Below are 23,994 nucleotides of genomic sequence, written 5' to 3'. Positions count from 1 at the left end.
GTGACAAAAGAAACCCCAAGGAGAGGGGACTATAATTCTCTCTATACGATAGCTTGTGAACAGAGATGATGAAAAGTACAGATCCCTGGGGGACCCCGGTTAGGGAGGATGAAAGCAAACATTCTCAAGAAACCTGGTACTGTAGGTCGAGTCAGTCAGGTAGGAGGAGAACCACTTTAGTGCCGTCCCAGCGATGCCGAGGTCAGCAAGGGTGTCCAGGAGCAGCTGGTGATAGATCTTGAACCCCAGCATCCATATTAAAAGAATGGCTGATCTACAAGCTCACAATGCTTCGCATTGTGAGCTTGTAGATCGGCAATTTTTGGCAACAGCATGTGGTGTACATGGGGGGGAAAAAGCTGTCCAATTACAGAGCATTGTGAGCTTGTAGATCGGCTATTTTTGGCAATATTTGGTGTAGATGGGGAGGGGGGGTCCAATTACAGTGTAGTTTACCAAGTCTGGACTAGAAGGTTTAAGTGGTTATGTTTTGTGTCAACCTATTACAAGTTGGGAGTGAGTAACAGGGAATGTTGGAAACGCAATAGGCCTACAAACAGGGTTCCTGAAGCATCAAATGTCTGACACCACTGCAACTTGCATGTATAAACAAGGACATACTCAACCTCACAAACAGACAGTCCAGTAAATAGCTGTGAGGACACACAATTAACTCAAAAGGTCACAGCTGGGAACCCCAGGTGGAATCACTAGTCCTTCAATCAAGGCACAGAGAGTGCAGAGGTGGAGCAGGAGAAGGCCAGGGAGGGGAGATATACATTGTATGGGGCTCTGTGGCTAATGCATCATACATTTTGGAAATTGAAAAAGGCTGAGATATAAATGAATGAATTAGTTTATTCAAACATAAATTGATTGGGTAAGGCACATACCACTCATTGGCTCTGATGCAGCCTGACAGTGAGTCGTGGGTTCGATTCCCAAGCCCAATGGCCTTTGCTGTGTGTTACTCACTGCCTCTCTCTCCCCCCTTGTTTCCTGTCCTATCTTCACTGTACTATCCTAAATAAAGGCAGAAAAGCCCCCCCCCCAACATAAATGAAAATACATGAACAGAAGCATAAAAAAACAACAGAGACACTTTCATTTACCTCAGGATGTGGACATGAGCAGAGCAGCCATGGTCCAAAAACAGTTTACACAGCTTTGAAGAGAGAAACAGTTCATACTCAACTATTTTAATCCTTCTCATATTACCCCCAATAACTATCACGGCAATGAGGAGAATTTACAGTACACTCATCACTCTTTGGGTTTGTTTCATTTGACTCTGTGTAAGTCAGTAACACTGAGAAATGCAAAGCCACACATGTATCAGTCACAGTATTTAAAGTGCCTGGTCGTTCAAACTATTTTCCTCCGAGGTGGAAAGACTGGTGATGCGAGGTTATTCAAACTCTACAGGATCACACAGATCATGTGACAAAATGGTAGGGTTTTCAGAGCCAGTAAGAAGAAATACAATCCAATGGTGCCCTCTAGTGGTTCATATTGTCCATGAACTTATTTAACCTGCCTGCACACATGACGACACACACACGCACAAACACACGCACACGCACACGCACACGCACACGCACATGCACACACACTATGTGCAATATTGTTTAGAAAAGGGAAATATCACCAAAATCATTTGGAAAGTAAAGCAGAGGTCAGTATTTAGTTGGTTTGGTATATATTAAAGCTGCACTATGTCACTTTCCTCTTCTACCCCGGATTTGAACCTGGTTTCCTGCACAAGTGCTGATATGTTTTACCACTGAGCTAATAGAGCCTTCCTGCTTGCTCAGGGGATAAATGTAATCTTTACCATCAGGTCAAAATTCATGTCAGATCCTGTGTCTAGGTGAGACATGACCTTTGACACGATCTAAACATCTCAATAGAAGAGCAGAGAGACAAAATACAACCACCCCAATTGTATAAGTCATACTATATTAACATACTCTACCATACAGACTGGACAAAATTACATTTTAATCATACTTTTTTTTTTTTACACGGTTCTGCTATACACTGTTGATACAAATGGACCCTTGTGCGTCTGTAACTCTGAGAGTGTACAAATGGAACCAATTTGGTTCCATTTGTACACTCTCAGAGTTAAATTAACATTGATTTTACAATATAAATTGGGGTCCCAGGGCCAGGGTTAAATTAACATTGATTTTACAATATAAATTGGGGTCCCAGGGCCATTAAATGGGTGTCCGTAGCCTAATGCATGTAAACTGGGGGTCCTCTTGAAATTAAAATGGTTGAGAATCACTGGTAGCTGGCAGTGAAAAATCTTCTCTTATGGGGGTCCCTGGCATACATTTTGAAATGGGGGTCCGCGGGCTAATAAGTGTCAATTTGGGGGTCCTTGAGATGAAAACGTTTGAGAACCACTGCACTATAGCACCTATGAGCTACAGTCCAACACCGGTCCTTCCCAAAAGTACACTGCTGCGGCCTTATGCTCCATCTACAGGAATTCAAGTCAAGTAGGAAATAAGGACATAATACAGCATAAAGGAACACAAGGAAATATTAAAGTAATATCAATTAAAGAGAACTAAGACACCAGGAAAGCACGATGAACCGTAGTCAAAACAGAACACATGCCATTTTGATGCATAGGCTAAATCTCTATTTTCTTTCTTTTTTTCTTCTTCCCTCAAGCAGGCGGCCAACCTGTACAGACATGCAGATGGACTAAAAATAATTAACCACGTCCTGTGTAGCATTTACCATTTCAGAAGGCACGTGAAGACGTTTAGCAGCATCCTGTCAACAAGAGAGAGGTGTGCATTTACTGTCAAATCACCTGATGATGATGAGATAAGACAACCGACACACACGTATGGGATGATAGCCGTGATAACAAGCCCATTCAATAGAATGAGAACGTGTGTATCGGCTGCATAAGGAGAGCTGACGTGACAAAAAAAACAACAACATTTGTTAGTCAGAAAGTGTCCAGTGGAGTTGTAGTTCAGACTAAAGTGTGACTGGATCCTCAGAGATGGTTCAAACACTGATGCTGTTCACCGTGTTGGTCTGGAGCTCAGGTACGACTCTGTTTTATTGACATAATTGTTGATTGATGTGGGTTTATTTTTTTTACATTTATTGGGAGGCCTCATACAGTGTGCCACCGATGTGACCTCAAGACATTATAAACATTACCAGTGGTGTAAAGCAGTGGTTCTCAACCTTTTCAGGCTGTCGACCCCCCACAAATAATCATATTTGAACTGGGGACCCCCCACCCTGACAAGCACTTGGAATTGTAGGAGTTCAGGCTTTACATTTAGTTTGACTCGGTTCGACAGATAGATACTGTATTGTGAAAATAGCCGATCTACAAGCTCACAGCGCCTCGTCGGCTATTTTTAAAATGTTTGCCTCTTTCTTATATAATTTGACTATTTGTCCAATATTGGCCAATCTTTATAGTATAGTTTGTTGATTACTTTTGATGCAGTCATGGTATTTTTCTTTTCTTTTTGAGGTATTAAAAAGGTCTTAAAAGTCCTTAAATTGTCACTTCACTGTCATCTGGGGACACCCCTCCAATGTACTTATTTTGAAATTATGAGCAGCAGGCGCTTGGAGCGAGTCAAAGGAAGGTCTCCTGAATCTCCTGTTGAGCTGTGAAAGTTTAAGTGGCGAAGAGAATGAGAAACTCCCCCCTCCTAGTAGTTACTGTTCAAGTGCCCTTGAGCAAGACCCTGTACCACCAAAATGTCTAGGCTACAGGTGCCTCCTGTTTCAGTAAATAAAAGACAGGTTGACGGCAGAAACCTCAGAGAACCATGACTTATATCACTTGTTTTCAACATCGGGTCTGGGGTCCTCCATCTGTCCAAATTAACCCTTACGGGTCTGTAACTCTGAGAGTGTACAGATGGAACCAAATGGGCCTGTGTACACTCTAGTTGAATTAAAACAGATACTTTTACAGTGTAGTTAGGGGTTCCAAAGAAAAAACAAAAACAAAAACATTCCATTTGTACACTCTCCATTGTGATTCATCCGTAAAATGAATACATTTCCTTATATTTACAGTAGAGGGAATATTGTGTATCACACAGGCGTTATGTTTTTGTGTTGTCCATCTGTCCGTCCGTCGCATTATTGTTAACACAATATGTCAGGAACGCCTGGAGGGAATTTCCTTACAATTGGACTCAAGGATGAATTAACTGATTAGAAATAGGTAATCAAATGTCAAAGGTCAAGGTCTCTGTGACCTAGACTGTATGATTCTGGACACACATGGGTGTAAACGGCAAATGGTTTGCGGAGGCATACAACTGCCATGCTTTCTATGTAAATGATGGTTCTGTCTTTGTAGTCAGAGCTAGCAACACTCTACCAAATACAATTATCACAAACTCTGGCTGTGTGACAAACAACAACATTTTCTCACTTTCAAGCCGTTTAAACTTAAAGGAATCACTTTGAACATTGAAACTCAGATAAAGGACATCTTCTCCCATATTTAAAGATATAAACTACCTGCTGTATTGATAGAGAGGATCCATATACTTCATGTTAGAGTGACACTGTTATTTTCTGATGTTACTCCCCAGCTCTCCAGGCTGAACAAACACAGAACTCAACAGGTAAACAACAATGACAGAAATTACTAAATATGTTACATATATTATATAAGATTTATTCTAATGAAAGCAATATTACTTTTGTACAGTTCACTCTCTTCTAGTGTCTGATGTTGTCAGGTTGGCGGGAGAAACCAACACTCTCTCTCTGTCTCTCTGTCTGTCTGTCTGTCTGTCTGTCTGTCTGTCTGTCTGTCTGTCTGTCTGTCTGTCTGTCTGTCTGTCTGTCTGTCTCTGTCTCTGTCTTTGTCTCTCTCTCTCTCTCTCTCTCTCTCTCTCTCTCACTCTCTCTCCCTCTCTCTTTTTTTTCTCTCTCTCTATCTTTTTCTCTGTCTGTCCGTCCCTCCCTCTCTCTCCCCAGACACTGTGAGGTTGGTGAATGGCACTAGTTTGTGTTCAGGCAGAGTGGAGGTGAAGTCTAATCAGTCGTGGGCCTCAGTGTGTGAAGGGGACTTTGACCAGCAGGACGCAGAGGTGGTCTGTCGGCAGCTAGGCTGTGGGGCTCCTTCAGTCCTCCAGGGGACGCTCTATGGAGAAGTGAGGGCTCCTTTCTGGACCAAAGAGTTCCAGTGTGAAGGCAATGAGTCTGTTCTCCTGGACTGTAGAACCTCAGGCTCAAATAGAAACATGAGCTTGCCTAACAAGGCGGTTGGACTCACATGCTCAGGTAAAAATACAAAACATTCTCTTGGTTTTAAATATTATTTCATAATGAGAGAACTTTTTGTTTTTACTGCTTACTCTCTTGTCTCTATACAGAGCCTGATGGTGTCAGGTTAGAGAGAGGATCCAGTAGCTGTAGAGGTATACTGGAAATGAAACACCAGGGAGAGCAGAGACCAGTGATTAGTTGGTCTGACTGGAACCTGAAGTCATCATCTGTTGTGTGTAGACAGCTGGACTGTGGCTCTGCTGTTTCAACAGAATGGTGGCTTGATGGGTCAACACATCGACCCGTGTGGTTGACTACAACTTCTTGTGTAGGGTCTGAGTCCTCACTGACAGATTGTGTAACGAAGGAGTCTGGTACATCCCATGCCAGCCTGGGGGTGGTTTGTTCAGGTAAGACAATTACTTCAACAATATCATTAATGTCTAAAGTCTGTTATTGCATCTATCTCTCGATCTATCTACTGAGTGAGCCATCGATGAATCATGATGGTGACAGTACTGTATCACTATCTTTTTTGTTTTTATAAAATATTTGTTGTAAAATTAATTTTTAACTTTGTTAAAAAGAGGAAGACACGCATGTACAACAATAGTAAAAACAGAGCTGCTAGTTCTATGCTGTATTAAAAATGTGTGTGTGTGTGTGTGTGTGTGTGTGTGTGTGTGTGTGTGTGTGTGTGTGTGTGTGTGTGTGTGTGTGTGTGTGTGTGTGTGTGTGTGTGTGTGTGTGTCTCTCTCTCTCTCTCTCTCTCTCTCTCTCTCTCTCTCTCTCTCTCTCTCTCTCTCTCTCTCTCTCTCTCTCTCTCTCTCTCTCTCTCCCCCTCCATCCCCAGACACTGTGAGGTTGGTGAATGGGACTAGTTTGTGTTCAGGCAGAGTGGAGGTGAAGTCTAATCAGTCGTGGGTCTCAGTGTGTGAAGGTGACTTGGACCAGCAGGATGCAGAGGTGGTCTGTAGGGAGCTTGGCTGTGGGGCTCCTTCAGTCCTCCAGGGGGCGCTCTATGGAGAAGTGGAGACTCCAATCTGGACCACAGAGTTCCAATGTGAAGGCACAGAGTCTGCTCTCATGGACTGTAGAACCTCAGGCTCAACTAGAAACACCAGCTCACCTGACACGGCTGTTGGACTCACCTGCTCAGGTAAAAGACACACTCTTGGTTTAAACATTTTTTTATAAAGAAAGTTTTATTATTTTTGTACTGCTGACTCTCGTCTCTATACAGAGCCTGATGATGTCAGGTTAGTGGGAGGAACCAGTAACTGTAATGGTAAACTGGAAGTGAAACACCAGGGAGAGTGGAGACCAGTGGACGGTTGGTCTGACTGGAACCTGAAGTCATCAGCTGTAGTGTGTAGACAGCTGGACTGTGGCTCTGCTGTTTCAACAGAAAGGATATCTGGTTCTACACGTAAACGTGGGTGGTGCATTATATCTTCCTGTGTTGGGTATGAGTCTTCGCTGAGGGAATGTGCGCTAAAGGATTTTGGTGATTTCACTGACAGACTGAAAGTTATCTGTTCAGGTAAAACAAATCTATCTATCTATCTATCTATCTATCTATCTATCTATCTATCTATCTATCTATCTATCTATCTATCTATCTATCTATCTATCTATCTATCTGTCTGTCTATCTGTCTGTCTATCTGTGCATGCATGCATGCGTGTGTGCGTGCTAACAGGACTTGTGGTTGCTGTTCTTACAGTGCAGTTATCATAGGTTGTCATCCTGATACCACAATGTCAGGCCATCTTTGCCATGTTTGAATCATGATAGTGTCACTTTAGCCCTGTATTAACCCTCTCTTTCTTTCTCTCTCTCTCTCTCTCTCTCCCCCTCTTTCTCTCTCCCCCTCTCCCCCCCCCCCCCCCCCCCCCCCCCCCCCCCCTAGTGAATGGGACTAGCTTGTGTTCAGGCAGGGTGGAGGTGAAGTCTAATCAGTCGTGGGTCTCAGTGTTTGAAGATGACTTTGACCAGCAGGATGCAGAGGTGGTCTGTAGGGAGCTTGGCTGTGGGGCTCCTTCAGTCCTCCAGGGGGCGCTCTATGGAGAAGTGGAGACTCCAATCTGGACCACAGAGTTCCAGTGTGAAGGCAACGAGACTGTTCTCCTGGACTGTATAATCTCAAACTCAACAAGAAACAGTTCCTCACTTAATATGACTATTGAACTCTCATGCTCAGGTAAAAGAAAAATGATGTATCTATCTATCTATTTTACAGTATATTTGAGAAAACAGTACATTTGAAAAATAAGTGCTTGTTTTGAGGCATGGGTTGCCGCCGCCGCCTGGACAGGGCTTACAGTCACAAAATGTCCCTCGGACAAAGAATCCTATTTATTTTTTATTTTACTTTTGTTCTCCCCCTCCCTCCTGGGGGGGTTCTAAGCTAAGGGAACTTTATAATGGAAGAAATATTTGGCCCAATGCACTAAGCTGGTCGTAAATAACGTGTAAATAAAGTGACTAGGAGGGTGTATTTTCTCTAAGCAAAAACCGACTGTTATGACCCCTAGTCTAGGGTTAGGGGAAGCAACTTAAATGCATAAGGACAATTGGAATGTAAAATTGAATATATATTTGTTACAAACAAATTCAGGAATAGTACCAAAAATAGACAATAAATTGCAAAGGAAACCTAATCTAACCCAAATAACTAGAGAACTGAGGTGGTCATGGCCCAGTCTTTCTCAAGGCTTCCAGAGGCAGGTTAGGAAAACACAGACTTTTGATTTGAGGTGAAAGGAGACAGAAGTGATTCTCTGCTGCCGAAGCTGACAGTCCTCTGATCAGCAATGTTTGAGAGCCAGGTTGTGTCAGCCAGCCAATCCACTGCCTGTGTCACAGGCCTGTGTCACAGGCAGTGCCTGTGTCACAGGACCAATTTCTCCACAGCAGCAGGCAGTCTCCAGCAATCAACAGTCTCATAACCCCACAGTCCATTATCTATTGCTCCACGCCCCATTTAAGACCATAAGGTGACCGGAAACAAACAAAAACCTACGCAACTCTCCAAAAGGGACATATCTACTGTACAAGCTTATAACGTGGATTAAACGTTTATAAATTAAAAAACCGACTCTCGCGTGAAATGACAAAGTTTGTTTACAAAGTTTAACTTCACGACCAAACACTTGAAATGGACATTATAAGCCTTTTCTACTGAACAATCGCTCACTCACCTTAGCCGAGGTAAAAAGATGATGCAGATGATGAAAGCCTAATTGCAAAAACGGTAAAAAAAAAAAAAAAAAAAAGGCAGAAGGAACTAATAATTCAGCTCTAAACGCATCATATCTATAATATGCATCCAAGCAATGGATCGTTGACATATTCTTCCTTTCTTTTTTATATGTGTTGACAAATGTTGGGCATATAAATATTTTATTTGAGGTTTGGCACTGTCGCAATAGATTTTTTCATGAAGATTAAGGCACAGTAATGACATATACGCAAGCTGTGTAAGTCAGCCTCGGAGCAGACTTAAGAAAGAGCAGACCTCCCACAAAATTATCAGACAAATAAAATTTGTGAATCAACTTGATTTTAGAACTTTTAATTTAGGAAATGCCGGTACATTCAAAATATGCTTAGTGAATCGGGCCAATTATGTTTTTGTCTCTGCACAGAGTCTGATGATGTCAGGTTGATAGGAGGAACCAATAACTGTACTGGTATACTGGAGATGAAACACCAGGGAGAGTGGAGACCAGCGGTTGGTTGGTCTGACTGGAACCTGAAGTCATCAGCTGTAGTGTGTAGACAGCTGGACTGTGGCTCTGCTGTTTCAACAGAAACTAGTTCTGGTTTTAAACTTCATCCTGTATGGTGGATAAGGTCTTATTGTGTTGGGTCTGAGTCTTCGTTGACAGAGTGTGGAATAAAGAAGTCTGCTACTTCCACTGTCAGACTAGAGGTGAACTGTTCAGGTAAAACAAGACATTGACAGTCTATGTATGTACAGTATACAGTGTATGTATACAGTGTATGTACAGTATGTATGTATGTATGTATGTATGTATGTATGTATGTATGTATGTATGTATGTATGTATGTATGTATGTATGTATGTATGTATGTATGTATGTATGTTGCACTGTCTGCTGTTTTTTTCTCTCTCTTTAAACTATGAATTATGCCTTTGGTATTTTATTTATACGTAGATTGTTATATATTTCTATCATTTATTTATTGGTACAAGCTTCAGAACCAGCAGTATAATACCCAAGATGCACTGTACCAACAGCCAGAGCTGAATGAAGCTAAATTGTTGGTTAAAATAGATGTGATAGACAATAGGTTAGAAATTGTCATGTTTAGTGTTATGTTGGACATGGCTAATTTATTTTCGAAGGCATATGGTCCTTTTTCAAGGCCATTTTGCCCCAAGACACTGTTCATTTTGAACCATGGTGTGAAGTTAGAAATGATTGTTGGACTCATTTGCTCAGGTAAAATACAAAATAAATTACTTTATAATGAAACTAATGTAATTACTAATTACTTACTGCAAACTCTCTTGTCTCTGTCCAGAGTCTGACGATGTCATGTTGGTAGGAGTAACTGATAACTGTACTGGTAAACTGGAGTTTGAACGCTTTGGAGCATGGATACTGCTGATTCGTTTGTCTGACTGGAACCTTAAGTCTTCATCTGTAGTGTGTAGACAGCTGGACTGTGGCTCTGATGTTTCAACAGAAACTAATTCTCCTTCTACACTTCAACCTGTATGGAGGATTACATCTTCCTGTGACAACTATAATAACAGTAATCTTTACAGTCTCTAATTTCATCTATCTATCTATCTATCTATCTATCTATCTATCTATCTATCTATCTATCTATCTATCTATCTATCTATCTATCTATCTATCTATCTATCTACAGTATCTATAGATAAAACCTCTCAGCTACTGCTGCCTACAGGCTGATTTCAGAGACTCTTATCTGGTTGCCTAGGTCGAGGGTTCCCTAACCTTTCAGGCCGAGATCCCCAAAATATTCGTATTTGAACTGGGGACCCTGACAAGCACTACAAGCTCACAACGCAACGTTGTGAGCTTGTAGATCGGCTATTTTAAAAAACAAATTCCCCTTTCTTATTTTACAATTTGGCCAATGTTTGACTGGTATTTATAGTATAGTGTGTTGATTACTTTTGATGCAGTTATGGTGTTTTTTCTTTTCTTTCTTTTTTTTTTTGAGGTATTAAAAAGGTCTTAAAAGTCCTTAAATTGCCACTTCACAAACATGTACTGTAGGGTCCCGACCCACAGGTTGAGAACCACTGACCTAGGTAAATGTGTAGGGGGAGTGCAGAAAACCTCTCAGCTGCTGCTGTCTACAGCCTAATTTCAGAGATTGTTATCTGGTTGCCTGGGTAACCGAGTAAACATGCCCTTATCTGGCACCGCTATCAACAGTACATCTGTTTTGATGCTCTTCAGCTTTTTGATGCAAGTCAGCAATTCTCAAATGCAGTGGTGGAAAAAGTACTCACATCTTTTACTTACGTGAAAGTATCAATATATATCAAAGATTCATGAAATCAAAATGCACTAACTATTGGCATTAAAATATACTTAGTACCAAAAGTAAAAAATACTCATTATGCAGAATGTCCCATTTTCACAAGTTATCATATGCCTACATTTTTACATTATTTTTTTTTTGAAAATAGCAGATCTACAAGCACACAACATGTCACATCACAACGTGTTGTGAGCTTGTATATCTGCTATTTTCAAATAGCCAAAGTTTAAGTAGGGCTGAAGTGGTTAATGCATGTTTTGTAATAATAATCAAAATCTAGTGACTAAAGTTTTCAAATAATTGTAGGCTAGTGGGGTAAAAGTATTTGTACATATATTGGCCTAACTCCCTAGTGTGACTTAGGCCAAATTATTTACTGATTTAGGCCATTTTGTAATTATTTTTGCTTTTTTTTTTGGTCTAAGTCAGATTTAATCCTATTTAAATCTATTTAAATCTCTTATGTTACATAACTGACAGACAGTGTTATTTCTATTTAAATAGTCATAATTTGTTATAAACATTTTGGGTGAAATGATTAATAAATATCATATAGTTTTGTTTTGGATCAGTTTTTTATTTTTCCTGAAAAACTTGAAAAACAATGACTTAGGCAATTAGTTTAGCAAGGCGACGATTTTATAATTGTCTTTCTACGTATATAGAGGTACAGTAAAACAACTTGTCTCTGATGAGTCCATACACATCTATAATGGATTCATCTAAACTTTGATACAATGTAATAAAGAGTGCAGACTAGCCAACACCAACTCGGGACTCCTGAATTGTTGCCCTCCAAACCCTCCTGTCTAGCATCAGGGACTTGAGCTCTGCCGTGTTGTTAGCTTTGCTGTCGCATAGTAGTTTTTATACGTAGGTGGTACGCCTCTTTCCTTTCCTGGCTTTGCCCTGGACACTGGAAGCCACCGAGTGTCAGTTTGCTTGCCACCAGTTCTGGGTGCCTAACGCACTACACAGTGTCCAGCCATCCTTCTCTCTCTGACCTTGTCTGTGACCCGTGGTAGGTCCCCATATAGTTCCACTTATCTGATGTGGTCCTCCCATGTGTCACCTAGTGCCATTCGCAGCATTCTTGTGTAGATTCCATCCAGGGCCCTTTCCTGCTGTGCTGTGAGTGTCCATATCTCGGGCCCATACGGCAGTGCTGACTCCACTGTAGCCATGAGCAGCCGCCGGGAGGTCTTCTCCCACATCATATTTCCACACTCTCTACAATTACAATTGTCTGTCTGTCTGTCTCTGTCTCTGTCTCTCTCTCCCCAGACACTGTGAGGTTGGTGAATGGGACTAGTTTGTGTTCAGGCAGAGTGGAGGTGAAGTCGAATGAGTCGTGGGTCTCAGTGTGTGAAGGTGACTTTGACCAGCAGGATGCCGAGGTGGTCTGTAGGGAGCTTGCCTGTGGGGCCCCTTCAGTCCTCCAGGGGGTGCTCTATGGAGAAGTGGAGACTCCAATCTGGACCACAGAGTTCCAGTGTGAAGGCAACGAGTCTGTTCTCCTGGACTGTGGAACCTCAAACTCAACTAGAAACACCAGCTCACCTGACAAGGCTGTTGAACTCACCTGCTCCGGTAAAAGACAAACTATTGTTTAGTGTGAGCGACATTGTATAAGAGACTGTAAGTGACTAGTTAGGGAGTACAGTTGTCACGCGACGTGAGGCTGCAGGCCAGGGCTTCTGCCCCTGGCTCTCTGCTGTTGCTATGATGCTGTTGATGATTGCTGAATAAACCGAATCATGATAGAACCTGGGAACCTGACGTCTTCTCTTCTCCTCCACTTCTTTATTACATCTACCAGCCTGCTAACCGCATTTTATGCCTCATCTGACACGACAGTTTGTATTATTTTATAATGAAATATTACTTTTTGTATGGCTTACTCCTTTGTTTCTTTACAGAGCCTGATGATGTCAGGCTGGTGGGAGAAACCAGTAACTGTACTGGTATGCTGGAGATAAAACACCAGGGAGAGTGGAGACCAGTGGTTGGTTGGTCTAACTGGAACCTGAAGTCATCAGCTGTAGTGTGTAGACAGCTGGACTGTGGCTCTGCTGTTTCAACAGAAATTAGCTCTGGTCCTACCCATGGATGGAGGATTACACCTTATTGCACTGGTTCTGAATCTTCACTGGGGGAGTGTGTCATAATGGAGACTTATAGTTTAACAAGGACACACTGGAATGCAGGTACACCAAGCGTGATCTGTTCAGGTAATGCAATCAACAATAACAGCATTTTTTACAATATGTTGGGCCTACTCCACAAGATCATATAACATGTAGATCATATATCATGAACGCAACATCCAGTCAAACCCAAATTGGAATGTCACGTGGAGGGGCTCCGGTAGAGAGCTTTCACTTCTGACAATTAGGGGCGCCAAGAATGTGCAAAGTTTAACCGTATGTCACAGAAATGCTATTTCTCCAGGCAGCTTCCTCAGGTCCTGATGGCTGCAACCCACAACTTGCACAGCTCTGATATATCCACTTCACTGAGCCCTAATTTCTTTATCTTTTATATTAATAATAATAATAATATCTCAAATGTATACAGTGCTTTTCTAAGCACCCAGAGACGTCTAATTGTTAATTTAGGAGTGCAGTAAAACTACCTGACAGTCACATGTGTTTAGAATTACATATACATGTACCTGTACATCCACAATGGATTCATGTATTCTCTATAGATTAATACAATAAACTTAAATTCTACCACCCCTCTCTCTCTCTCTCTCTCTCTCTCTCTCTCTCTCTCTCTCTCTCTCTCTCTCTCTCTCTCTCTCTCTCTCTCTCTCTCTCTCTCTCTCTCTCTAGACACTGTGAGGTTGGTGAATGGGACTAGCTTGTGTTCAGGCAGAGTGGAGGTGAAGTCTAATCAGTCGTGGGTCTCAGTGGATGAAGGTGACTTTGACCAGCAGGATGCAGAGGTGGTCTGTAGGGAGCTCGGCTGTGGGGCTCCTTCAGGTCTACAGGTGGCGCTTGAGGAGGAATTTTACGTTTGTAAGTTGACATTTCAATACAGACAAGTGGGGTGTCAAAGAACCCCCCACATGTTCTTTGATCATGGACAAATGGTAGCCTGTTGTCCCTCTATCTGATGTAAATGTAAATTAGACTTCACACGCACACACACACACACACACACACACACACACACACACACACACACACACACACACACACACACACACACACACACACACACACACACAAATCTATGATATCTTTCATCCTTGTCTTGATTAGTTTAACAGAGACTAGATGCTTCTTAATGTATTATATGATTGATAATACATTCTGCAATACCTTTGTTGGGATTATTCCCTCTGCTATTTGAGTGCAATTGTCAACCACATGTATTTGTTATATGATGCCATCTGTCATGTAGGTGTGAATTATCGGTCAACTCCCATTTAGGGGAGTAACCAAGCGGGTATAAATACTGTAACTTGCCATGACTCTGTATGTTGTCATTCTCGCATGTCAGCCTAGTGCTGACATGAGACTGCATCCGGCTATTATTGACCGTAATCAATAAACTTCTGATAGACCACTTTCGAGCTTGTCTGGTTCCTGAACATTCTCACATCATGCCTCCAAAAGTGCTTAAGAATTTCAGCCATATCATTTGGTGTCAGAAGTGCGTCCAGTGTTTGTGCGCTCAGGAGGACGAAACCGCATGGAACACTTCATCCTGTCTTTTGGTGACCCGAGCAGCCAGCGGATCTTCTGTCCTCCGAGTCCACAACGCCTGGAATTCAAAGAACCTGTGGCTACAGCACTAAAGCGGTGAGAATATTCTGTTTTCCAAACTTTTAAACAAGTTATGCTTATTTATCTTGATTTTCTTGAAATCTTCAGTACAATTGCAAGCCAGTTAATAGTGAATATATTCTAATATATCTACAAGATATTAAGTACAAGAAATTGACTGAGTATTTACAGAAAAGAAGATAATTAGCCTGGTTATCGTACCCGAAAGTGGTTTACTACGTTCCTCAATGGGAGTTATAAATAGTTCCTGCCAATTAAGAAGTTAAAAAAAAAAAAAAAAAAAAAAAAGGGGGAGGGTTAAGATGAGTGTATATATTTTTTGGGACAATGGTTATGTCCCTAACTATTGATTAGAGTTAACTATTGATTAGAGTGGCCTTTTGCAAATTAAATTTTTGATTTTTAGTTGGGCTAAAATAATAAGTTGGTGATCCTTATCACAGCTTTTAGGTCTGAATTTTTAGCTACCTGTATTTTGGTGTTCTCCCAGGCGCATGCATATACCGGTGTTGTGTGTGGGTGGGAGAATAATGAAATATAGAATACTTTTTAAATCTACATTAGTTAGGCCCCATTTGTTGTTTCACATGAATGGGGGCTCTGAACCATCACAGGTCGACAAACTGCAGTTGTTTATCTGTGATGTGAAGAGTTTTTATCATGTGCATACAATTTTAAGTGGAATTTGTTTTATTTTTATTTTTGAGTATTTAGACATAATTTAGAGATGAAGTGAGCGACTTTATAATGTTTTGTATATGGAGGGAAAATCTAAAAACACACACTCTCACAGGGCCCAGAGGGACAAAAGACTCTCCCTGAGTAACAGCCAGGAGTGGTGTAATTTTGTACTTGCAAGGGGAGAGGGATTTTTGTTTTGGACATTGATTACAGTACCTTCTTTCCTATACTTTTATTTTTTCAAAACATGTTTGTTTCATGTTTTGAAGGGGGGATGGTAATGTAAACTATGGATATATGTTATAGCAACAATATATCAAGTGGGTTTAAACAGTTATTTTGCTCATTTACACTTTGACAGAGAGTCAGCCGTCTAGTCTAAAAATCAGCAAATATACTCTGTTTGGACTTTTCAGTTCTGGTTGTGTCTTTGTCAGAGATAAATTAGTGATTTAATTTAGGATTTCTATTTTTCCCTTCTTTTCGGGCTACAAAACTAAATTTGGTATGAGAGTAAATGTGTTCTCGCTCTTTGGAAATTACTAAGAGTGGTTTAAAACATTAAGGAATTAGGGAAATTAAATTTATCCTTTTAATAATTAGGTTGTTCGACGATATTTTGGAAAACTCTTCCAAACAACAAGATCATTATTCAATTGATGTTAGGCTCACGTTTGTAAGAGCTGGATTCTTTCAATGGCCAGCCGTCACTGAGCATCTGCTTTTTTAGCTTAGTTATTATCTTGTTGTTTGTATTATAAGCACTTTAATTTGTGTGCTTGAAGTTTAAATTCAAGGTTTCTTTCTTTTAGACTAGAAATATAGTTTGTTTGAGCCATATCCTATGACAAAACAAACAGTCACTGGTGATTGTGAGTGTGTGTGAGACTGTGGGTGATTGTGTTAATTAGTGTGTGAGTGAGGGGAGTCAGGGGGGGGGTAGCTTTTGGCTTCTGCATATCTCTCTCTCTCTCTCTCTCTCTCTCTCTCTCTCTCTCTATAACTTTTCTCAGTCACTGGCTTTCACAAGGCCTTCTGCCTCCGATTTTAGCTGTGAAGCTTTACATCTTTTAAAAAACAGCATACAATTTCCTGGAGACCAGACTACAGGAGTACATTTTAGTAGCTTTTTTAACGTGACATTTTTCATTTTTGGACTCTCTCAGTATTCATGATGGGCCCGAAGAAAACTGCTTCCTTAGATAAGACACCAGTGGAATTTGTGAAGCAAAACAATCCAAATTTTAAAGATATTTCTGAAATTTCGAAGAAATTGTCCAAACATTGGCCTCATATTGATCAGCCATGGCCTCTGAATGGCACTTTTAATGAAGAAATTATTAGGACAATGAAGGTTCTGGTTGCTACATACAAAGCAGGACAAAAAGGACATGTTAGGAAAGAAAAGAGAGAAATAGAACTAGCAGTCTTCAGACTTGTTTTTTAAGGAAGGTCAGGTGCAGACAATTGGCTACTCAATGAGAGACAGGAGAAGATTATCGCAGCAACATTGTCCACAGCTATGCTTGACGAACTGGACGGCAGGAGTGAGACGGAGCAGCGGAAGGGGGCTGGAGCGTTACTCGACCTGCAGGGAACTTCTGGGATGACCACACCCCCACCCGGTGCCACAACTTTCACTCCGGGCACCTGCAAGCCGCACATCATGAGGATACTGGACGACCAGAGGGGACGGCCTGACCGGGACCATGATGCTGACAAACGGCGCCGAGGGGTGGAGGAGCAGACAAGCAGTACCATCTACTCTGAGTCGGACCCAGATGACTACAGCGGGGACTCGACAAGGTCTGCAGCAGGTTCTGATGACGACAATGGCATGAGGACATCATCCAAGAGACGTCGAGGACGTGGGCGTGACTCTACATCTAAACGACATGGACATCCCAGCCGTCTTGCTGACACCCTGCACTCAGTTAAGGACAGGTTGGAACGGGTCCGCAGCACAAAGGCCAATTTGGTCAGTGAATTGAAGAGAGCCGATCCTTCTTACAGGGAGTTTATACGCATCGTAAAGGAGCATTTGAGTGCCATATTTGTGGAAGAAGCACACCTGGTCATTGACTTGAGTGGCAGATCCTTCATTTCCGGAGCCACGGAAGGATGTGAAACAACAGGCTGATAATAGCCAGGATATAGACTATATTGAGCAAATGCCAGTGATTATCAGGGGAAGACATCTTGACTATGTGCCATGGTCTCATACAGACTTGTCTGATATGGCAGCCAAACTGCCCATGGATGGATTACTAGAACTTTCAGCGGGCACACAATTAGCCATGCTGGTGTATGTATGCCTTGGAGGACATTTTGAGTAGAGCGGGACTTCAGAGATACATCAACTCGAACTTATATGATGGACAACTTTTTGCTGCAAACCGAGATCTTCTGTGGCATACGTTGAGGAGCATTTATCCGACAAATGTCCACCCGGACAGTATTGTTATTGATTCATTGGCCAACACTGAAAATCCAATCTGTTTCCCTCCAGACAGGATTCCAGGTCATGTTTGTTAATGTGTTTAAAATATTCCTTTGTGGCAGAAGTTATAATTCTGCCATGGGGGGATGTGTGGAATATTTGTGTGTGGAATATTTGAACCATATCTCCCCTATTAAGTATTGTGTTTTGGATCACTGATGTTAGACTCGACCTCTCTCTACAGAGAGTCTAAAAGTTGACGTGTTTTCAGTCCCGTGGGCCAAGTAGATGAACGCCTTATTCCAACTCACATTCCTTATTGCTTTCAGCGATCTGGAGATATACACTCTCACAATGTGGGATCAAAAACTAATTGTAAAATGATTTTCAATGCTACTTACTCTTTAGAGTTCTTACAGGGGGGCCATCCTCTCCATAACAAGAACTCCCCATGTTTGCATGGTTATGTGGAGCAAATTCACCAATTGGAGTGGAATATGCACTCCTGTATTTCTCTGGCCCGCCCTAAATGATAGGTGCTGGCGACAAGTTTTTAGGGGGCCCGCTGCCATGAAAGCAGCCCGAATGATGATGGACCTTGACTTAATATTTGCATCTGAATCTGGTTGGTTAACTCACAGCTCTTGGTCTGCATGGTTGATAAGGCTTCTTGTTCCATTGGGAATGCTTTTAGTTATTTTAATAATTTTTGTTTGTTGCATTTTCCCATTGACTCACAAGTGTGTGAACAGTCTGATTCATGGCCAGCTACTCCAATACCAACTGATTCATGGCTACCGAGCCCAACTACGATCCATTTGAGAACACAAATGTGTAAACAATTTAGACGAACGAAAATTCTACACTTGTTGTTTGTTTAATTAAGATTGTTTAATTAACAAGAGGGTCGTTCTGAGGAGGAATTTTACGTTTGTAAGTTGACATTTCAATACAGACAAGTGGGGTGTCAAAGAACCCCCCACATGTTCTTTGATCATGGACAAATGGTAGCCTGTTGTCCCTCTATCTGATGTAAATGTAAATTAGACTTCACACGCACACACACACACACACACACACACACACACACACACACACACACACACACACACACACACACACACACACACACACACACACACACACACACACACACACACACACAAATCTATGATATCTTTCATCCTTGTCTTGATTAGTTTAACAGAGACTAGATGCTTCTTAATGTATTATATGATTGATAATACATTCTGCAATACCTTTGTTGGGATTATTCCCTCTGCTATTTGAGTGCAATTGTCAACCACATGTATTTGTTATATGATGCCATCTGTCATGTAGGTGTGAATTATCGGTCAACTCCCATTTAGGGGAGTAACCAAGCGGGTATAAATACTGTAACTTGCCATGACTCTGTATGTTGTCATTCTCGCATGTCAGCCTAGTGCTGACATGAGACTGCATCCGGCTATTATTGACCGTAATCAATAAACTTCTGATAGACCACTTTCGAGCTTGTCTGGTTCCTGAACATTCTCACATCATGCCTCCAAAAGTGCTTAAGAATTTCAGCCATATCACGCTCTATGGAGAAGTGGAGACTCCAATCTGGACCACAGAGTTCCAGTGTGAAGGCAACGAGTCTGTTCTCCTGGACTGTACAATCTCCAACTCAACAAGAAACAGCAGCTCACCTAACAATGCTGTTGGACTCACCTGCTCAGGTAAAAGACAAAACATTTGGAATATTATTGTCTCCGCCAGGCCGAAGGCATGGCGGAGACCCTCCGTCCGTCTGTCCGTGTGTGTGTTTGTCGGTCCGTGTGTTCACAGACGGACGGAATATTCCATCCTGATTGGCGAATTCCGAACATTGCTGGCCCACAATACCTGGCGGAGACCTGTGCTCCGATGACCACTTTTTCTAGTTGTCTCCGCCAGGCCGAAGCCATGGCGAGAGAGTATGTTTTACCCTCCGTCCGTCCGTCCGTCCGTGTGTGTGTGTGTGTGTGTCCGTCCGTCTGTGAACACCTAGACGCGCTGTGATTGGCTAGCGAGACGCATGATGAAATTAAAAAATATAAGCACCGTAAGCATGATGTAAGCATGATGAAATGAATAACTCATAAATAGCACCACTCATTTCACACCGGGTGTGATTTTTTATATTCCATCCTGATTGGCGAATTCCGAACATTGCTGGCCCACAATACCTGGCGGAGACCTGTGCTCCGAGGAGCACTTTTTCTAGTTTTATAATGAAATTAATAACTTTTTAATTGCTTACTAACTTGCCTCTAAACAGAGTCTGATTATGTCCGGCTGGTGGGAGGAACCAGCAACTGTATCGGTAGACTTGAGAAGAAACACCAAGGAGAGTGGACACCAGTGTTTGGTTGGTCTGACTGGAACCTGAAATCATCAGCTGTGGTGTGTAGACAGCTGGACTGTGGCTCTGCTGTTTCAACAGCAATTAATTCTGGTTTTAAACTTCAACCTGTATGGTGGATTAAATCTTCCTGTGTTGGGAGTGAGTCTTCACTGAAAGAGTGTGTCATCATAGCAGAGCAGACAACGTCCATTGGCAGACTGGAGGTGATCTGTTCAGGTACAGTAACAAACAATGACATCAATGACAGTGATGGCATTATCTATCTCACTCCCTCTCTAAATACTAAATGGTTTATGTACAACAACAACAACAATAATAATAATAATACTAATAGTAATAAGTGTAATAAGTGTAATAATAATAATAATAATAATAATAATAACTAGAAAATGTGCTCCTCGGAGCACAAGCCTCCGCCAGCAAATATTGGAATTTATTCCAAGATTGGAACTTTGATGATAGGCGCTGCGCCTTTGCTTCTTCATCAGTTTGCAGACAATGATTTGCTTCTTCAGTTTGCATAATAAGAGTTAGTTGCACTGTGTCATCAACTGTGACTGGAAAGTACTGTTCTTGATTAATCCTGTCTAAGCTATTTATATTACGTATTGTGATGACACCAGTGTGTCTACATAATGTATTGCTCCGCCATTTCTCAGCCATTTTGTGATTATTCCTGTCTTACCTCACTTTGAAAGAGGCTAAGACTCTTTCAAAGTGACACATCTATTTATAGGCCGGCTATACGTCATGCGTCTCACTAGCCAATCAGAGCACACTCTTTCAAAGTATTGTCACGTGTCACGTGAGGCTTGACCAATGTTAGCTTGGCCGAGGGGGGGGCGACGGAAAGTGAAAACATAGTCTTCTGGCGGAGACAATAATAACTAGAAAAAGTGCTCCTCGGAGCACAAGTCTCCGCCAGCAGACTTGTGTTGGGAATGTTGGGAATGTTCTAATTCTTATGTTCTAATTCTTACAAAAAATAGAACATGTTACTGTGTCATAGTAACATGACACAAGTGTCCTATCCGTCTGTATAACTGTCCTATCCGTCCTGTCTGTATAAGTGTCCTATCCGTCCTGTCTGTATAAGTGTCCTATCCGTCCTGTCTCCCTCCTGTCTGTATAAGTGTCCTATCCGTCCTGTCTGTATAAGTGTCCTATCCGTCCTGTCTATGTAAGTGTCCTATCCGTCCTGTCTGTGTAAGTGTCCTATCCAATTGTTACAGTATCCGCCATTTCTCAGCCATTTCGTGATTATTCCTGTCTTACCTCACTTTGAAAGAGGCTAAGACTCTTTCAAAGTGACACATGTATTTATAGGCCGCTATACGTCACTAGCCAATCAGATCACACTATTTCACCGTATTGTCACGTGTCACGTGAGGCTTGACCAATGTTAACTTGGCCGAGGGGGGGGGACGGAAAGTGAAAACAATGTCTCCTGGCGGAGACAATAATGATAATAAGGGTAATAATAATAATGATCATAATATACAACACACTTTACATTTGAGCAAATCTCAAAGTGCTACAGGTTTTAAAAACCAAAGACATACAAATAGCAAAGGCAAAAAAACATCGGTAACAAAGTTGATTTAAAACTAATTAATACATAGAAATAAATAAAGAAACTAAGCAAAAGCTCTGTTAAAAAGGGTAACTCTCTAAACTGTGGTTTGATCTCAGTCCCTCCCCGTAATTAGTTGTTTCACACGATCCCCTCTATCTTGTCACAGGTCTGCTTTTTAAGCCCAACATCACCTTTTCACCCTCCATCGACTGGGTTTCCGAGTACCAGCAGCAGGGGCTGCAGGTGTTCGAGGGATCCAACGTCACCATCAGCTGCTCCGCCCGGCCACAGTACCCAGGAGGCTCCTTCCACCTCGCCTTCACTGGATCCGCCGCCACGCAAAACCACACCCAGCCAGCTGTCAATCACTCGGCCAGCTTCCTGTTGTCTGCAGTGAACCACACCCACCAAGGGAAATACAGCTGTGTGTATCAGCTGCATGTCTTTTCTCACGACTTCTCCTCTGAGAGCGAGCTCTTCTCTCTCAGCGTCACAGGTATAACCTGAGTGAAATTAACTTTTCAAGGTCATGTGAAACTCAAACGACGCGTGAGCTTGTAGATCGGCTATTTTCAAGTAGCCTATTATATAGGGCTAAATTGGTTAATGTATTTTTTTATGTAATAATTGATATCTGCAAAGTAACTCAAATTTACAAATAATTGTACTGGAGAAAAAGTAAAATATTCGCCGATGTAGTGGAGTAGAAGTAAAAGTACAGAAAATTGGAAATACTCCAGTAAAGAAAAAAAACTACCTCAAAATTGTACTTAAGTACAGCACTTGAGTACATGTACTTAGTTACTTTGCACCACTGCAAATAAACATATTATGTTTTCAATGTATTTTCCTCACAGTCTATCATGTGACGTCCAACTTCATCAGAGTTACAGTTGCAGTGCTGGTGCTGCTGTTGATGCTGTTCATCAGAGTCCTCTATTGTACCTGGAAGGTAACGTATACATCTTTATTCAATAATAGAGTAGGGGTGCCTGCTTCTTCTCTCTCAGCGAGGGGATCCTTGGCCTGAAAACGTTGAAGACCCCCCAGGGGTCTTCAACGTTTTCAGGCCAAGGACCCCCTAGCTGAGAGAGAGATGAAGCAGGACCCCCTACTCTATATTGTATAAATTTGTGTTTCAGATTAAAGTTTTTTTTTACTTAGTCTGCTCTTTTTTCCCTCTACACCTATAGCCTCTTTGCCAAAAAATAGCAGACCTACAAGCTCTCAACGCCTCGCAGCGCTATTTTCGGCTAATGTTCCCCTCAGAAAAGGAATTCTAGGGTTCAAGTGGTTAATGTAAAAAAAACGAAATCCTATCACACAAAGATTTGGCGGACCCCCTGTAGTAGCGCTGAGGACCCCCTAGGGGTCCCGGACCCCCTGTTGAAGAACCCTGCTTTAACCCATTAAGACCTGAGGCCGATTCTACAAATGTCTACTAAATCCTAACAGTTTTCGGACAAAAAACTTTGGTCAGTGGTTCTGAAACTGTCAAATGTCAAGGACCCCCAAAATTATATGTATTTGGCCACGGACCCCCATCTAAAAAAATATATATGATGTTCCAGGGACCCCCAGAAGCAAAGATTTGAGTAAAAAAAAATAGCTTTAAAAAGTGTACATATTCAAAGATTTGCACACAATTTCACGATTTTTCAAAAATAGCAGATCTACATGATCACATGAACTCGTACGTCTGCTATTTTTGAATATCCAAAGTATAAAATAATGCTTTATAGCTACAATCTAAAATGCCACAGATGCTTAATGGGTTAAGAGAGCCAGATCAGATCCACTAAGTTAAATGTGGGTGTTGCTGTGTTTCTCCAGGCCACCACCAGAGGGAAGAAGAGTGCAGATGTGGAGAACATTGAGATGGATTACTATGACATCGTTGGTTCTGGTGCTGAAGTTGGGTCAAATGAAGAGGCGGGGGTCCAGGAAACAGAGCTGTAACTCCAAGTGGTTCCATTGCCACATAACTATTAATTGACCTAATAACCCCCCCCCCCCCCCCCCCCCCCCCTCCTCGAACTGTTTATTCTACATATTTCTTGTTTTTCGTACCAGTAACCTGTAAGCTGATTGTATGACATTCTGCAGTGTGCATAGCAGTGTATATCTGTCTGTTTTCTTATATGTCATCATGATTTGAGTGCGTGGGGATCTCATTTTAAATAAGCCATTGCCGGAGCCTGCCGGAGGCCCTGCAGGTCACCGAATCAGTTGACATTTTTAAAAGAAATCTTAAGACACACCTTTTTAG

The 23,994-nt window shown here is 41.8% G+C and overlaps 2 protein-coding genes across 2 annotated transcripts; both read left to right on the top strand.

The window, feature by feature from the left end:
* Positions 1–5,611: 5,611 nt before the first annotated feature.
* Positions 5,612–10,234, top strand: LOC311040531 (scavenger receptor cysteine-rich type 1 protein M130-like; the record flags this gene model as incomplete). The annotated part of the gene is made up of 6 exons (XM_084050862.1): positions 5,612–5,696; positions 6,140–6,445; positions 6,530–6,752; positions 7,227–7,489; positions 8,937–9,236; positions 9,841–10,234. Coding segments are annotated over 6 exons (1,431 nt in total), but the record flags the coding sequence as incomplete, so codon positions are not given.
* A 467-nt stretch (positions 10,235–10,701) lies between these two features.
* On the top strand, positions 10,702–23,717 carry LOC311040530 (scavenger receptor cysteine-rich type 1 protein M130-like; the record flags this gene model as incomplete). Its single annotated transcript, XM_084050861.1, has 10 exons — positions 10,702–10,767; positions 11,916–11,970; positions 12,124–12,429; positions 12,759–13,070; positions 13,677–13,842; positions 19,342–19,481; positions 20,063–20,365; positions 21,892–22,221; positions 22,583–22,677; positions 23,559–23,717. 10 exons carry the CDS (start codon positions 10,702–10,704, stop codon positions 23,682–23,684), a joined length of 1,899 nt encoding a protein of 632 aa, XP_083906987.1. The 3' UTR covers positions 23,685–23,717.
* Between the last annotated feature and the right edge of the window lie 277 nt (positions 23,718–23,994).

The sequence above is a fragment of the Gymnoscopelus microlampas genome (genome assembly GCF_963454915.1).
Source record: "Gymnoscopelus microlampas genome assembly, chromosome: 24".
Taxonomy (NCBI): Eukaryota; Metazoa; Chordata; class Actinopteri; order Myctophiformes; family Myctophidae; genus Gymnoscopelus; species Gymnoscopelus microlampas.
The sequence above is the reverse complement of the archived record's forward strand: the minus strand, read 5'-3'. Positions and strand labels throughout refer to the sequence as shown.